The sequence below is a fragment of the Amphiura filiformis genome, chromosome 3, assembly GCF_039555335.1.
Source record: "Amphiura filiformis chromosome 3, Afil_fr2py, whole genome shotgun sequence".
NCBI classification, from domain to species: Eukaryota; Metazoa; Echinodermata; class Ophiuroidea; order Amphilepidida; family Amphiuridae; genus Amphiura; species Amphiura filiformis.
In genome coordinates this window covers 82,731,520-82,750,563 of record NC_092630.1, presented here as the reverse complement: position 1 = coordinate 82,750,563, position 19,044 = coordinate 82,731,520, and the positions used below count along the sequence as shown (strand labels likewise).

At 34.1% G+C, this 19,044-nt stretch overlaps 1 protein-coding gene and 1 long non-coding RNA gene across 4 annotated transcripts in view; both read left to right on the top strand.

Moving 5' to 3' along the window:
* LOC140149265 (uncharacterized) overlaps positions 1–16,475 on the top strand; it is an 85,108-nt gene extending 68,633 nt beyond the window's left edge. For 2 of the 3 annotated variants that reach the window (XM_072171521.1, XM_072171522.1), the window contains exons 9-10: positions 8,802–8,891; positions 13,815–16,475. In XM_072171521.1, the coding sequence (XP_072027622.1) occupies positions 8,802–8,891; positions 13,815–14,007 (283 nt within the window). In that variant the 3' untranslated portion in view covers positions 14,008–16,475. The remainder of the gene's footprint in view (positions 1–8,801; positions 8,892–13,814) is intronic. The other variant, XM_072171520.1, reaches the window with a different exon arrangement.
* A 44-nt stretch (positions 16,476–16,519) lies between these two features.
* Positions 16,520–17,477, top strand: LOC140149267 (uncharacterized). Its single transcript, XR_011858572.1, has 2 exons — positions 16,520–16,939; positions 16,979–17,477. It is a non-coding gene; the product is annotated as an uncharacterized lncRNA (long non-coding RNA).
* The last annotated feature ends 1,567 nt before the right edge of the window (positions 17,478–19,044 follow it).

Genomic DNA, 19,044 nt, shown 5'->3' with positions numbered 1-19,044 from the left:
TGGTGCCAGGTAATGCACATATCTTGGTAGATGAACTGCATAGCTTTGTTGATCAAAACATGGTAAATTCTTCAAAAGTCTGTTGCCTGCATGTTGGGGTGGTTTATTACCTGCATTTTGCTCTGCTGTTTCCTTGCTCTGCTGTTTCTTTGTTTGGTTTTTGAAAGACAAATTAGGGCAACATATTTTCATGAACTATTTTGAAGCTAAATCAAATGATCAGGGAGCAAAGCCATATTGTAACATTTGCTGAGGAGAACACCCTCTATGTTTGTACAAATTCTGATTTTGATACAATTGTAATGTACTTTACATTGTAACATACCCTGCAAAAATGAAGGCTTTAGGTGCTGTAGTTAAAACGACAGAGAAATTTGTTTACAATTGAAAATTGTTACAATCAAAATATTAGTCAAACGCATATACCCTGATTGCCATGCTTACAATGTGCCTGTAACACTGTACTTAACACATCAAAAAGCACAACCTCGATCACAAATGATAGATTGATGCGCATGTGACATATGCGCTGTTTTAAATAGCAATTTTCTTTGTTTTGCCTCATCTGATCAAGTTAAAATTAAGGGAACATATTTAACAGTGAAAACTAACATTTTGTGGAAAAGAAATGTTACAATATGGCTTTAAATCAGCTATGAAGAATATGGAATTTGTTTTTATAAACAAAAAAAGGATAACCAGAGCAAATGAGATTGGAACTTAATGCGTGTTATTTATAGTCAAGGAACTACTAATATCTTGTAGATCATTGTAAAAATACCTGGAGGCTAATTGAAATGGTCAAAGAGTAAGAATATTTATGCTGGTAAGCTTGCATCAGAAAAACCTGACCCTTAACCTGTCTCTGTAATCCTGCATCCCATGAGATATGGCTCACTTTGTCACTTCATCAAGATATGATTAAAATGCACTAGTTTTTAACCTATGGATTCATATCAAGATTGTCCTACTCTTGGTGGTTGACTAGGTTGTGGGAGCTCCATTCATGTTTTAGATTAGATTAATTAAGAACCTATTTGCAGCTAAATAGCTGAGTTGAATTACAGGGTTATACAATTTAAAAAAAATTAAATACATTTAATTTATATAAAATTTAAAACAATGTTTATAAAATTATAATTGTTTTGTCTTTTGTTAACGTCGGGATTTTAACTTTGTTTATACCTTTTGTGTTATTCCCCTATTGGATGTTGTGTTACATTTTCCCTGTTTTTAATTTTATCCATTGCTAGTGTGACACTGTTATTTTGGATCCAGTTGGTCAATTGGAACAGATTTTCCTTGTTTTTATGTTTATAAAACATTTTACTGCAACTTTCACATCTTGGGGTACATTCATTTAAATATACGCTGCGACATCAATGTTGGGACCATTGCAACAAATGAGGGTCATAATATGCAGAAATAAATTCTGCTTCGAATGCATATCTCAAATTTGGCATATGATGAACCGTTTTGAAAGAATGGTCATTCATTAAGGGGGTGGGGGGTAATTACTTTTTGGTAGATGTTTATTTTATTACTGAATGGGATACAGGTGAATGAATGTGTGATTGTATTGGTTTGGTCCTCTATCACCAGATACAGCTGATAATATCGGACTTAACTTTAGATTGTGCCTGTGAATCAACAAGTTCAAATTTGCTTTTCTTATTAAGAGGAAATATGTGACCCTTTCTAGCGAAAGTGTATGTTTTAATAATACCAAGCTTTTGAATATTGATGTTTTGGTTTTGAAGTTGCGATGAAGTTCACCGATATTTTTAATTTTTCGTTATATACAGGGTGTCCCAGAAAAAATTACTGAGAGAATAAAATTGATTGTAAGTCGAGAACTAGACATCAGATTCAAAAAATTTAAAATGTGGCGCATAGCCTATTTTATTGTGCATCATATGTGAAAATTTTATTTGATTCAGTTGAATGGTTGAGAAGAAATTAACAATTACATAATGCGCGCATCAATGCAGTTCATTCCAAGTTTGATCAATAGGTGCTTTTTTTATACGCGCTCACCGCTTCCTAAAGTTTGTCTATCTCATTCAATTTAGTCCACATTATCTATTTTATAATCCGACAGTGTTATATTATTTATGCTTTCACTGAAGATGAATAACATTTTGTCCGAGAAAGCTCTGATTTCTGCAATTGGAAGCTTTCAAACTTTAACTCTTTATGTTGTGCAAATATTTTATATTTTAACTTTCCAAAGAACATTTGAGCCAAGAATGACAATGAACAAGTGCTTTCAGCTTTAAATGTGATTTTTGATACAATGCAAAATTAATGTTGAAGTTTAAAAAAAATTAAAATTTGTATTTCAATTTTGTTTAAATATTCCAAAAACATTGATGTGTGTGAGAATATTTTAAAAGCCAGATGGAATTCTTTATGCAATAATTCTTAACACAACATTTATATCAATATTAACGAAAAAAGATATGTGCAAGTACCGAGCATCATCTTACATGCAAGCTTTGATTTTCAATATCGTGCAGGTTGTCAAAAATGAACAAAACCTATAATTAAATGTTTTGAAAGAAATAAATTATTTAAAAAGAACAAAAAGGATTTCACGGTACAAAATATGAAGCCCACGGTTAACCACTAGTGCGCATTGTGTTGAGTGCTCTTTCTTTCAAACTTGGAATGAAGTGAATTGATGCATGCGTTATGTAATCGCCCATTTCTTCGCAATCAATCAACCGATTCCAGTAAAATTTGCGCATAAGATGCAAAATAAGATGGGCTACACGCTGGTGTTTAGATTGTTGGATTCTGATGTCCAGTTCTTGACTTACGTCCAAATTTATTCGCCCGGTAATTTTTTCTGGGACACCCTGTATATGAGGGTTGGTCAGTATATAATAAAAGTTGACCTTTGACCCCTTATATCGAATATTTAGATGGAATTTCTTGATAATCACATGAAAAATGTACCTTTGTCTTATTTAATCAAAACCTTGTTTGCATCTTTACAAGGGGTAGACACTTGTTTGCATCTTTACAAGGGGTAGACACTTGTTTGCATCTTTACAAGGGGTAGACACTTGTAAAATGGAACACACAAACAAATCACAAGGGAATTTTTAAAAAACTCTTCATCATGAAATGTAACTCATATTATTTAGCGAATTTAAATTAAAAATAGATGTAAATAGCACCCTCAATTTGCACACAAATGTACATTTTATAGAATTAAGATTACCACAAAAAAGCAGAAAAGATGAAATGAATAATTTTATATAGAAATGAAAATTGCTACATAATATATTATGTATACAGTTTATTATTGTGATAGCTGTTGGTATGTTATTCAGGTCTAGAATTTTTTTCTCTCTCAAAATTTTCATACGTCAATTTGCTCGAGCCCCAAATACCTCATTTAAAATAAAACCTTAACACAGCTCTACAAAGGTAGTTTTATGAGCTGGAAGTTTGGGTTTTACTACTATTCCAAAAGGTAACACGTACTCTCCATTCTGTAATTCCTGAGAATGTAAAAAATACAACAATACCTCATTTCAGCATCTTATTTCCCTTAATAAATCGTCTCGTTTTCAGCCAGTGACTGTAGACCATTATTTTTATGCCAATGCTGTGATGTAATCAAATGTGCAATATGATTTTTATATGTGTTGTTTGAAAGACAAAGGTACAATGTTTATGTGGTCATAGAGAAATGCTTTGAAAATAATCCATATATATGGGGTCACAAGACAACTTTCATTACTTACTGACAGCCCCCTCGTATCTCCAGCGTAGTGCTTATTTTTAAGAAGTTGCCTGGCTGACTTAAGGTGTATGTTGCTGGAATGGGTCAAATGATACAAGAGTGGTTAAAAGCACAAGATACAGAATACAAGAGCGTTGAATATTTAATAAGTTTTCAATACATTTTGATATCATGTGATATATATTTGGATTACCTGTGCAAGGTTTCATGATTAAACAGGTGATATTATGTGTACTATAAGTACAGCTGAAAGTACATTCTATCTGAATACTCACAATCACTTTATTTGTCACATAAAATCAATATTTGATATCAATGGATGAGATGTCATTTCAAGCAGTTCTATAACTTGGTTAATCTAACCTTTCCAATTTTGAAGACAACTGCTGTGTATTGGGTCACATATTCTGTTTTGCCAGATGAAACATGGCAAACTTTTATCCTAATCCTTTAGATTGATAACAGGGAAGAAAAAGTTTTTGTACCGTCAAACAATTAAGCTCATGAACTTGCATAACAAAGCAAGGATTGGTCATAAAACATTAATTACATAATTATATATACATGTAGTTATACATCTTCAATAGAAAGCATGGCTTAATGCGTACACATAACCGTGTGATAAGAATTTGGACTGTTAAAAGTGCTCATTCTATGTAGGCCTCATCTAGTATTGTATCTATCTTTCTTTATTTCTTTATGTCTTTATTTTATTCAACAATCGTAGAATGAAATACCGTAAACGTTCACCTAATGGCGCACCTCAGCTCCTTTGCCTTGGGGTAAATTTTATGTACAAATAGAGAGCTCCCTCCTCTAAACAAGAATTAAGGGTATGTGCCCTTATTTGCTGGTGGGATTTATATATATATATATAACAAGTTTACTTTACAAGTGACTAACTTTGGAATTTAGAGTGCTCAAACCCATTACAGGTGAGTAGCTCACCTGTAATGGGTTTGAGTACTCTAAATGCCAAAGTTAGCCACTTGTAGAGTAAACGGGTTATTATACGCCCCCAATATTTTTAGTAGTTGAGCACTCTCGACTACTTTTGGAGTAGAGACTGTTCTGGTTGGCTTGATTTGTCATCATTTCGACACCACAGAATGTATATACTTGTATAAACATTTCTGCAAATTTGAAATCATGACAAATTATCGGTCTGATGATCGGTTTACCCAATGATCGTAAGTGAGGGTATTCCGTGAAACTTTAAGTAACGGTTGCCTTGCCAGAGGTCTATACTTTGAATTTGTTTCTATAGCTCACCTGTAATGGGTTTGAGTACTCTAAATTCCAAAGTTAGTCACTTGTAAAGTAAACTTGTTATTATCGCCTCAATATTTTTAGTAGTTGAGCACTCTCGACTACTTTTGGAGTAGAGACTGTTCTGGTTGGCTTGATTTGTCATCATTTCGACACCACAGAATGTATATACTTGTATAAACATTTCTGCAAATTTGAAATCATGACAAATTATCGGTCTGATGATCGGTTTACCCAATGATCGTAAGTGAGGGTATTCCGTGAAACTTTAAGTAACGGTTGCCTTGCCAGAGGTCTATACTTTGAATTTGTTTCTATAGCTCACCTGTAATGGGTTTGAGTACTCTAAATTCCAAAGTTAGTCACTTGTAAAGTAAACTTGTTATTATACGCCCCCACTATTTTTAGTAGTTGAGCACTCTCGACTACTTTTGGAGTAGAGACTGTTCTGGTTGGCTTGATTTGTCATCATTTCGACACCACAGAATGTATATACTTGTATAAACATTTCTGCAAATTTGAAATCATGACAAATTATCCGTCTGATGATCGGTTTACCCAATGATCGTAAGTGAGGGTATTCCGTGAAACTTTAAGTAACGGTTGCCTTGCCAGAGGTCTATACTTTGAATTTGTTTCTATAGCTCACCTGTAATGGGTTTGAGCACTCTAAATTCCAAAGTTAGTCACTTGTAAAGTAAACTTGTTATTATACGCCCCCAATATTTTTAGTAGTTGAGCACTCTCGACTACTTTTGGAGTAGAGACTGTTCTGGTTGGCTTGATTTGTCATCATTTCGACACCACAGAATGTATATACTTGTATAAACATTTCTGCAAATTTGAAATCATGACAAATTATCGGTCTGATGATCGGTTTACCCAATGATCGTAAGTGAGGGTATTCCGTGAAACTTTAAGTAACGGTTGCCTTGCCAGAGGTCTATACTTTGAATTTGTTTCTATAGCTCACCTGTAATGGGTTTGAGCACTCTAAATTCCAAAGTTAGTCACTTGTAAAGTAAACTTGTTATTATACGCCCCCACTATTTTTAGTGGTTGAGCACTCTCGACTACTTTTGGAGTAGAGACTGTTCTGGTTGGCTTGATTTGTCATCATTTCGACACCACAGAATGTATATACTTGTGTAAACATTTCTGCAAATTTGAAATCATGACAAATTATCCGTCTGATGATCGGTTTACCCAATGATCGTAAGTGAGGGTATTCCGTGAAACTTTAAGTAACGGTTGCCTTGCCAGAGGTCTATACTTTGAATTTGTTTCTATAGCTCACCTGTAATGGGTTTGAGCACTCTAAATTCCTCCTCTAAACAAGAATTAAGGGTATGTGCCCTTATTTGCTGGTGGGATTTTTTATGGGAGGGCACTTTTAGTTTGTGTCTAAAATTCCAATTATGTCAACGGAGCCCATAGCACCATTAAAGGGTATAGGATTATGTAATACTTAAAGGGTGAGCAACTAACATGTGAACCATATCTCAACAAGACACCGATTATTTCTGATAATGGCCTCTTTTGAACCGTATATACGGAGAACAAAATGAAATTGTTAGCACCAAAATATGTATAGTTGAAAAAGAAATTTAATGCCAAACTTTAATTTCTTGAAATAAAAACACTAACACCTCAGATGTCAGCATTATCAAATCAATACAGAACTGATCAATTGAAATCTCTGTTTGAAGTGGTTTGGTAGTTGCACAGTTAATCTCGCTGGAATGTATTCACTCCGTGATCATTGTTATTAAAATGATTAATGAATAATGCAAATTGCACAGAGTTGTTAACGTTTGGGTATTTACACCGATTTTGCGATAACAAATAGAATATAAAAAGCCCCCCTTGCTCCTTTTTTTCGAAAACCCAGACATGAAACATGTTTTTTATTTTACTTGGCCCTACCAGAATTTTCAGTTTTGCTAATGTGTGCTCACAATATAATGTCATAGCGATATTATGTGCAGAATGCTTATATACTTATTTTGGTATGGGACCCATATACAGCTATACATTGGTACCAAATATAACATTGTGACATGATCAAGGGGAATGAGTCACATGTCGGCCCTGGTCGAAAATGAGTTTTACATAGGTGTCTAAAGAGGACATTTAGAGCTTTCAGAAACTGAAAACCCCATGTTGATACGACTTTTCTTCAGTGAAGTTACGCCAATTTATCAATCTTGAAAACAATATAAAACAAAAGAATTTTAACACTTTCTTTGCCAATATCTCAAAATCAATATTAGCGACATCCCACTCATTTCCCTTGATCGTGTCACCTATGATGTTTATGGGGGTTGTAAGAACCACCCTCCTTTCGTAGTCTGTGTTACAATGACTTAGTTGCACAAGGATTTTTAAAAATTTCATATTGTATGGGGGTTGACCTTTATAGCCATAACAGAAGCTTTATTTTTTGAAAAAGAATGAGTGCATGAATAGTGAGATTTATAATGCATACAAACAAAGCAAGATACTAAAGGCACAATAAAAATATTATTAAAGAAACAGAATTTAAAAAACACAAACTTAGTAGATACAATGATAACACTAATAAATAAAAACTTATAAATAATGTATTCATATATTCATAGCAAAAGGAAAGTGTGTTTTAAAGCAATGTGTGATAAATTTGCTCTACAGTGATGAGTGCTAAGGGTTCATGACTAGAATGGGTCAACAGACCATTTATCACAAGGATCATGAGTATCTCTTTACCAATGAATGACCCTCATAATTGGCAACTAACAAAGTCTTATTGTAACAAAGCTAATAAGATGCATACTAGCTTATGAAACAATTTCATTCTGAATCTATTGCTATCCTCAGGCCCGGTCCTCAAGACCAGGAGAACAGAAAAGAAAGAATTGAATATCAGGATTGTCAGATCCTTTAAATATTTTGAGTAGTTTTTATCACACAAGATTGAATTACATTTGAAAATGCTATTTTGAACATTGGTAATAATAATGTTGTGCAAATTGTGAGTTGTCATATTTCAATTCAAGGCATTGTTGAAACCTTATTGTCCTACGCTATTTGCAAAAAGGAACTCTTTCCTACTTTCCTACTTTTGACTTATTTTACTCAGTCATATCACTGCTGGTATCAGGTTATTGAAACGTTTTATCATATCAATTTCACCTGAGTGACACTAAGCATTTTGTTTATTTTCCCCATACAGTTTAGGAGATAGCTATTGATAAATGTTGTAGGATGGCAAGCATCACAAGTTAAACATTGAATTGATTTTTAGTCATTCTAATTGCATGTATATATTGCAATATGATGTAATGTACTTTGAGCTGTCACACTTGTCTGCCAAGCAACTTTTTAGATGATTTGAAATGTTCAAATCACAATGTTAATAATGGCACGGTATTGACTGATATTCAACTTACACTTTCACATAATTGTACCCACCAAACATGTTGAAAAGAAACTATAGAATTAGCTCTGACTGTAAAGTTCATGTGTGAGGGTGCTTTGTAACTTGGAACATATAGGAACTAGACTGTGGTTGTTCGCATGCTTACAACGTGATTGAAGTCATTAACCTCTTTGCATATTTTCTCAGCAGCCTTTTGGACATTCTGATTACAATCACATATTCACCTGTGACCACATACCCTAGGGTGTCAATGTAGCCTAGCAACTGATGAAGATGGAAGTGTGTGTGTTTGCTTATCCATATTTTATGAAATATCATATTTTTATTTATATACATATCTTTGTGTGTTTTAAACAGCTTGTACAAACTAGAACCCAATAGACCAAGCTATACATTAAGACCAATGGCAGCAGCACTGATAGCACTTAAATCGGGCATAAGTTACAGGTAGGTATGCACTTCATTACCACATCACTGATGAGCAAATATCTATATTCATATTGAGTCACATATGATGTGATGTAACAGACATGTTTGGAGGGTTTTTGGAGGGGGTGTGATTGTATCATAATCCAGCATACAATGATGTGGTAACCTTACACCATATCTTTATGACGGATTTTTCATACTTTTGTCATCTGGGTGAGAAATAAGTTCTTAGCAGGATTTTGTCTGTGTAATCTGGTTGGGAGGATTTTGTCTGTGTAATCTTGGTGGGGAAAAAATTAAGATCATAATTATACAAGCAAATATAATTGAACTTGTGGCATTTAGCATGAATTTAAATATACACAAAGACTAGATATGGAAATTGTCTTGTGCTTTTACCAGCAGGATCATCAGTTGATTGCCACCTGCCTTAGGGAGGTTTCGGCCCTCTTAGAATCAAGACTCCCTTGAGGTGGGGGCCAGGAGTGAAAAACACATTTCGGCATTTTCCCCTTTAAGATTGATAAACCAAACAAGATGTATCCTTGTGAGATGCTCTGTATTTAGTTTACAAACAGCATGATGCTTAGATTTCTGCTGTATTTGCTATTCTTATGCATTTCACTAAGTACATTTGAAGTGGTCATGATGGAAATCAAAGCAAGTTGGAACCCATTTTATAGTGATGATTTTGTTATTCATAGGCCACTTAACTTTCATAGATTTTGTTTGTGGATTGTCTGAGACATTATGATAACTGTTTAAATTTCTAAGATTTGGTGAGCAATGAGTTCCTCTTGAATTATCCCATAAAGAGGAGTTTTCTATTGGGCTAATCCTTGTAAAGCCCACATCCCGCTGGAAATATTTTCAACAGGTGGAGTGTGAATTTCAAATGGAATTAACCAACTCTTTTCAAAATTTATCCTCTCTCTCTCTCTCTGGAAGATTTAAGTTGAATTTTTCGCAGAGGGTGCATGGAATTAATGGAGCTGCTTAATTTGTTTTTTGAATATGCAATTTATACTCCCCCTGTGGAAGATATTTCTTCCACAGGGGTAGTGTGGATTTTAAATGGAATAGCCCATTTACAGTTTTGTTTTGTACTGGGTGTCACAAAAAAGGTAACACATGGATGTTAATGTTATCAATAGAATTTCCTTTTCATGACACTAGGTATTTGGCCTGATTATTCAAGGGTACAGCAGGAAACCTTTGCAATATGGTTTAGATTAAACTTAAGTGGGCCGAAATAATGTTTAAAAAAAATCACAATTTGCAACATTTTTTGCTCTATGCATGTTTTAAATTGATCTATATGCCTGTTGTTTGAAGTTAATCCACTTAATACACCTATATCAAATTTGTATTCAATGTTACTGAGCTATTATGACTCATTAATATGTAATTTTTACTAAGGGTCGTTTTATATTTTAAGTTTGTGGGAGTTTAGAAACAAAAACACAATGGATTAAATGAATTGATCTACCGTATTGTTTGTAATAAACGCTCCCCCTCTAATAAACGCCCCCCGCCAATTTTTCTGTGAAAAATTGACAAAAATGCAAACATTTCCATGCCATCCATCGCATATCGTGTAGGTAAGCTTAAAACTTGCCATCAGTCATGTCAGTCACGATCGCTAAATTGAATGGACAAAACCTGTGATGACTCAACTCCCATCCATTTCATTGCCTAATTATGGTAGAATTTCACTAATTCCATGCACTTACAGACTGTGTAATTTTGTTGAATTCCCACGAAAATATCATTTTCAGTGGGCGCCGCCATCATGTATAGTCGTAAATCCCTCCTTTTAATAGGAGCACCATCGGGAAATTGAACCCGATTTTCAAGCTTTTTTCAATGACAATTCACTTCCAATAAACGCCCCCCTTTTGGAAAAATGCAACGCCCCCGGGGCGTTTATTACAAACAATACGGTATATCTTGAATTCATTGTTACATTTGGCGCATCATTACATCTGATTTAAATATGGGTGAGTGGTAAAATCCCTTCAGACTTGCAAAGCACCATGTGAGTCTCTCTCCCATCCGTCTCTTGCTTTCCTTTCTTTCTAATCTTTCTGTCTCTCCCCTTTCCCACTCACTTGTTCAGTTTGTCAGGGTTACTTTTTCTTAATTTTCAGCCTCTCCTCTTCTCTCCTCTGCTCCCTATCACTATTATGTAATTGTTTGTTTGTTTTGTTGTTGTTTTGTTTTTTGTTATCTTTTGTACATTTGTTGTGATATTTTACTCTCAATTTGCAAACTATCAGTATGATCAATAACTTAAATAAATGTTTAAAAAAATTTATGTAACAGAATATTGGAAACTTGGTCAAAGTGTTCCTATGACTTCCAGATAATTTATGCATAATTTATTAGCTAGTTGCCCTAATTTGCATAATTAATTAGCTTTTATCCAAATTAGCTCATTAATTATTAAAATGTGCAAATTAGACGGTGGCTAAATAATATAAATTATTAGGACACATTAGAAACACTTCGTCCAAGTTTCAAGGCAAAATTCTCCAAAATTAAAATACCCTGAACATATATGTATAGAATCTTTCTATTATGGATTTACCAAATAAATTTCATCCTAATATCTGAACATTTATGCATTCATTGGTAGCAAAATATTAGCAAATTTTACATGTTTATGATCTTTTTCAGTCATATTAACTACGTTGATTATGATATAATAATAAATTGATATATTATGAAAACGGTATGTCCGATTTGCTTTAAACAAAAGGTATATTAACCAGGGTACATTGCCAAGACCTACTCTATTATCAATATGTTTAAAACATGCTCAGAGCATTTTCTAGTTGTCAGAACTGGATTTCAACTGGAATAGCCCAAGTAGGTAATGGTAGAGGATGTTTAATATTTACTGTGTTATAAAAGTCATACAAGACAGTTTTGATGCAAAATGCATCCAATCTATAGCAGGGGTGGATTCAGGTTTGAAAAAAGAAAATCAAATTACCTGACGACTGGCAGGCTAAATTATGCCTGAATTGTGCTCTCCTTTAGATCGGCCACTGTAGGAGTTCTTACCACTGGCATAGAGGCAATGGATGTTACACTTTAGAAGGCATGTTCAATATTGTTCATAAAATTTCGAAATGTAATCATTTCAGCTAAAATTGTTTTCATTGTTATAGGCAATGTGATGAAGAAGAGTATTGTTTCTTATCATTATTTATGGCTGCCTATGTTTTAACATGTGCGTATGTATTTTATGGCTGTCATAGCTATGCAGCCAACTGCTACTCATCTTGTGGGCATCCACTTTTTACTCGCACCTGTTTAGTTTCTGCGCATCACAAAACTTAACATTTTTGGGCATCATCAAGAGTCTCCTGGGACAAGCATTACGCTTTGTTACAATCTATTGAAGATTGATATAATCAACAATTTATTTATTTGTGCTATTATACATGGTGTTGTACACAGAACACAGAGTGTTGTGTACATCTCATCTGAACAGACATTTATTGACACAAATAATATTACAAATATTTAAAGACAAACAAAATAAGGAGCTTCTTAGACATCTCTTATTATGTTAACATTTCAAGAATATACAGAAAGAAAATTTCTTGAGGCTATTGTGTTTGTCGATTACATAAATTACTGTCATTTAAGATGGCTCACTAGGCTACAGTTAGCTGGAATTCAGCCCTATCGCAACACATTTTCACCTCAAAATATGTCTATTGCACCCCACTATAAAAACGAGGTGCAAATTTGCGATACAGCTTTTTCATCTATATTATGCTGTCAAAAAATACATCACAGTTTATATACTTATAACTAAAAAAAGGTTGTCTAATGTGAAACAGTTAGACAACCCTTTTGACCCCAAGCAGAGACACTTTTGTGTCATGCTTTGTCAGATTGTATTTTCCATGGGAGTTTCCAAGGCAATACGATTGGCATCATATTTCGGCCAATGAGAGTGGTCCTTTCTGCAGGCCAGATCACGGGGGCGCAGATTTTGTCATTGCATTTGTTGACCAGCAATCGGGTGGACAAACAATTTATTTCCCACCCACCTCTCCCATTTTTAGGGAGATTTTGTGTTACTAATGATTAAAATTCAAAAAATGATAGAAATTGGATTAAGCCTTTTCACTCTTACTTTGGAATCTCCCTTTTTGTCTTGTTTTATTGGGTTGTGCGCAAACCCTGTGCTTTTCTGCTTAATGGCTGGATTGATGATTATAATATGAAAATAAAATTATTATATCCTGATGGTCAATAAGTGGTCCCAAGAATTTGTGTTCTTTGTGTTTCCTTGTCTCTGTCTGGGGTTATCAGGTTAGTTTCTAAGCAAAATCGCCAAATTTACTTTCAATTTTTCATTCAGCATCATAAATCTGATAATACACAATTCAACAATAATTGCTGATTTCTTAAAATCTACAATGCTAGGAATGAACTCTTGAGTAGAGCTGAACCGATGTGGGGTTTTCCCTGCCGATACGATAGCCGATGTATTTCTCCTGGCATCGGTCCGATACAATAGCCGATACAATGTTGAAGAGTGTTTTATGAGCCCATATTTAAGGATATATTTGATCACATTTGCATTGTTAAAAGTCATCATTTGAACGCATGTTACTTCCAAGAAATGGCAATAACATCCTAGTCCTGAAAATAAAAAACAAAACATACTAAACTGACCTACATTGTTTAAATCAAGCTTGCTCCCTGTTCATAATTTCGTAGCATCGGTGATCGTGTTCCGAGCCTAAAATCTATCAATACTATACATCAATACTATACTATATCATCGGTTCAGATCTACTCTTGAGGAAGCCACCATCCAAGATACCAAAAGTTAAAGATGTGAGTTATATTCTGCATTTGCTTACCTAATAATTTTCTGACAGCTGATATACAGTATATGTTTATTTTTTGCAGAGATGTGATAACTGAATTGGTAATGCTTGGTGCTGATAGCTGTAGCAATGCAAGCGTGGCAGGTGCTATATTAGGATGTAAATGCGGTTATAAACGTCTACCTTCAGCATGGGTTGATAGTCTACCCAAACAACAGACTGACTGGTTAGACAGCAAAATCAATTTGTTGCTTGATATGATGGGTATCCCATAATCATGGGTTGATAGTCTACACAAACTACAAACTGACTGGTTAGACAGCAAAATCAATTTGCTGCTTGATATGATGGGTATCCCATAATAATAATCAAACTAAACTTTGAATAGCAGACTGAATATTCACATAGAGTGACTTCATTTTGAATTGCTTACCAAGAAGATACATGATTAAGTAGAACATACAACACCTGTAGCTAACAGGTTTTCCTATACCAATTATCAGTATTTGAATCATATCCCCTCCTCGAATGCTCAATCACATATTCTCATCATATACATCATTACACATATTCTCTGTCCAAAACATTGGTTAATCAGAGTTCTGTTACCTTGTATATTTTTTGAATATCACATGAATGTAACAATGGTTGATATCACAGAACATAAAAAGAGATAGAAGTTGGACATGAAAAGGTTACAATTGTTTATAGAAAAATGTTTTATTTTTTCTTGGTAATTACAAAATATAGTGTGCTGCCCCTCTAACCTTAAGCAAACTAACCTTGAGCTAACCCTAACCCTAAATTAATCTTAATCCTAACCCTATAGGTAATACACCATTTGCCCACCAATTAAATCTCAGTTTTCCAAACATTCAAGGAAATGTTTTAAAAAATTACCAAATTCCTGTTTTGACCCAAATTGATAAACTGCACATTTTCTATATTAAATTTCTGTTGAAAATTTTGTTCTGAATAAGAAAATTTGATAGTCCATGTTGCCTTAGAGTTTTTGATGGTCAATTTCATTTTTAATATACATGTGCTAATCAGTGTCACATATTATTTTCAAGGCAGTCTGGCATATTTTTCTCAAAAACTGAATCAGTATTTTAAGATGAAAATTATGAAGAAAAAGAAAAAATTGGACTCTGAATATATGAGTTTAAAATTGTCAAGGAAATCATTTTTATAGGCTAACATGCGCAAGAATTTAAATTAATATATAAGGCGTATGCTTGAATGCTTCTTTTCTTGTGTTGGAAAGGTTTTCATACATTACAATGTAGAAACTGAATGACCAACATTTATTTTTACATTTTAATTTTTAAAACCAAAAAAAAGTTAACCATTTTCATGTTTCTTAACTTTCCTTTTTTTACCATAGTACCAACACGACATGAAAACAACACAAAACCTTCTCTAGAGACAATTGTCGCATTGCCTATAATTATGTCTAACCATATATCATTGGTGTACCTGTTCATTGGTTTCAAGTCTTTAAGTACCCAAAGATGATGTACTTTTAAATGACTGAATCTCAAGTACCAATGTGTACCAATGGAATACTTTCCCAGCAAACACAAAACATTTTATTGTTGGGTCATAAAGATTATAAAATGTTTTAATAACGTTCTGAAAACAGTTTTGAAAACGTGATGTAAAACAGAAGACTATTTAAGAGTTGACAATATTTTTTCCAAAATTGTTTGCTATAAAATATTTTGCAATAACATTTTGATAAAATGTTTCAAATGTTTTTGTTGTTTTTTGATATAAAACGTTTTCATGACATTTATATAACCTGGCATTTAAATGGAACTAAAAGGTTTTGTATAAAACCAAAATTATGTGTTTAAAAACATTTTTGTGTTTGCTGGGTTGGTAAGCGTTTGTAAATGCCTCCAAGCGAGGACCTACATATGGATACACACCATACAACGAGGACACACTTCCAAACGAGGACGTCCTTGGTTTGTTACTATGACCAGGATGATGTAAATGATGCAAATATGCATATAAGATAGGTCCCCCATAGGGGGTATAGGACGGGGCACAGTTGGATAGTAAGTTGTCTGGTGTGTCTGTGTGAGATCCACGGTGTGTCAAAACGGGTGTGTGAGTCCTCGGTTAGATCCTCGTTAAGTCAAGGTCTTCGTTTGGAGGTATTTACAAACAGGGGTGTACTATTCTTGTAGCTCTGCAGTACCATAGTATAACTGAAGTATGAACAGCATCATCAAAGGTGCATACCTCTGGGGGCTCTGGTGTGCATCTTGCCTTAGGAATTTGTAAAAGTTGGTGCAATTTGAAAAATTGCAATGTCTATTACTATGAAAAAAATAGATAGGTATTAACCACACAAGCATGATTAAAGCCTTCTCACATAACAGCATATGTGTTGGCGTACACTTCATTCATCATTTCACATAGAGACGTATTAGTGTCATATCTCACAGTCTGTTTCACATAATATCCCAGCTAACACAAAATTGTTTGCAAAACATCAATGTCAAGGTGTTATAAACATGTTTTGCTTTTGCTCAAAACGTTTTAATAATATTAAATTTTGGTTTATGTAAAGGTCATGGAAACATTTCTTAAAACATTTATATGAAAAAGAACCCCATTTTATGTGTCAAAATGTTAGTGTAAAATATTTTTTGGCAAATATTTTTGAACAATACTTTGTAAACACTTTATAACAGTACGTTCTTATGTTTTTGAATGTTATTAAAATGTTTTGTACCTTTTATATAATTTGACTTGTAAACGTTTTCTGTTTTGTGTTTTCTGGGGTTTCATCTTTGCAAATACCTTAACGATACATCATTTGAAATTAATTATTGTATGTTGTTTTGCATATATTGGAAGTTTGCTGGTTTCACATCATGTATACGGTAGGTTTCTTTAGCGAATACTCAAATAAAGTGAAGTTGATTATTTTCACTAGAAATTCATGTATTCAATTTTATATTGGAATTGCTTTCTTTCAACAAGATGGTTAAAGAACAGACAATTACAGCAAAATGTATAACGTGTTTTACTCAAAATGCACATTTTAATCAATATTAATGAATGATGTTCAGAGTTGTGACCTCTCAAACTTTGCCATGTTATTTGCCAATATCATTGCCCCCTTGGCTTCCATTTCATTGGTGCTCTTATATAATTGTTTTATTTCACTATTTGTTTGTCTGGCTGTGGGTGTATTGGGAGAAATTGGGTGTATTTGTTTGTCTGTAGGTGTATTGGGAGACATTGGGTGTATTTGTTTGTCTGGCTGTGGATGTATTTGGGAGACATTTGGTTGTATTGGGAGACATTGGGTGTATTTGACAGACATTTGTGTGTATTTGGGAGAATTTGGGTGTATTGGGAGACATTGGGTGTGTATGGCAGACATTTGTGTGTATTTTGGGGACATTTTGTTTATTTGAGAGCCATTTGGGTGTGGTGGTGTAATTTCAACATGTATTTGAGAGCCATTTGGGTGTGGTGGTGTAATTTTAACATGTATTTTTTTGACAATATGTCTTTGCCTTGTTTTAATAGAATTTGCATCCAGCAAATGTGAAATAGAGTACAATGTGCAAAATGTAATGTGACATCTACCGAGTTATGAAATGTAGGGTTTGCATGAGAAGACAAAGCCCATAGTGTCTCAAAGGGAAGTACATGTATTAAGTCGAAATTGAGTGTGTTTCTTCTGAGCAAGAGGTTGCAGGTGAAAGTTAATGTGGGGTGATGCAAGAGAACCTCACCATCAAGTGTCAACCACCTTTTGAGGTGGTTAATAGTGGTGAATACAGAGTAACATTCTCAGTAGAAACAGTTTGGGTGAAGATGACACAGGTAGTTGGCCTAGTACAATACATACAACTGAAGCATTCAAATGACCTTTAAGGTCATGAAAAGTATTTTCTGAACTTCCGCCTTCCCCATTTAATACATGTGTATAGTGAATCATTACCCAGCAAACATAAAACGTTTTAAAGGGGTTTTGGTAAATATTAAATGTTGGGTTTTATAAAGGTCGTGAAAATGTATTAAAAGGTTAAAAGGTTTTGTATGAAAACACACTAAACCAACATTTTATTTTAAAATGTGTTTTCAAATATTTTTTACCAAATATTACGTCAACACCTAAATAAAAAATGTTAGAACATTTTCAAAAAATGTTTTTGAATGGTATGAAAATGTTTTATACCATTTATATACCCTTTGTATAACCCGACATTTACACATTTGCTGGCAACCTTTTGCAAATGTTGGGTACCCTGCATTTACAGCCCAGTAGAAACAACCAGATGAAAGTGAGAGGATCAACATGTAGGAGAAGGTGAATCCACGGTAATACAAGGTGCTCGGTATAAACACGCTCATATGCACTGGCAAAATTATAGGTTTTATACCAAAGGAAGGTCAGGTTATTAACAATGTTGTGATATCTTTTTCTGGTTCAAGAAGCACTTATATATTTTTTTAGTGTTAGCTGTAAGTACTTTTAGAACAAGTTTTATTACTATAGTTTGATCAGCTCGTAATCGGCGGGAATTGTTAGGGTTTTACCACTGCGCCAAAAAGTAGACCCACGTTTAGAGTGATACTTAGCCCGATACGTAGTTGATCTGTCTGGTTATATAAAGTAGACAAAGTATAGGACTTGCATTAATAATTCGTGATACTTCTGGCGAGATGTCACAAGACAATTCTCGAAATAAAATATATTGATATTAATCCGCAATGTTATAAGGTCCACCGATTACGAGCTGATCAAAGTATAGCCTGTCAGAATTGAAAAGTTATGCAATAGGAAAGAAGTCTAAACTCTTGTGGTGTAGGACAGATCCTTGTTTTGTAGATCAGGTGCATGCAGTCTAAACTCTTGTGGTGTAGGACAGATCCTTGTATTGTAGATCAGGTGCATGCAATAGGAAGGAAGTCTAAACTCTTGTGGTGTAGGACAGATCCTTGTATTGTAGATCAGGTACATGCAGTCTAAACTCGTGTGGTGTAGGACAGATCCTTGTATTGTAGATCAGGTGCATGCAGTCTAAACTCTTGTGGTGTAGGACAGATCCTTGTATTGTAGATCAGGTACATGCAGTCTAAACTCTTGTGGTGTAGGACAGATCCTTGTATTGTAGATCAGGTGCATGCAGTCTAAACTCTTGTGGTGTAGGACAGATCCTTGTATTGTAGATCAGGTGCATGCAATAGGAAGGAAGTCTAAACTCTTGTGGTGTAGGACAGATCCTTGTATTGTAGATCAGGTACATGCAGTCTAAACTCGTGTGGTGTAGGACAGA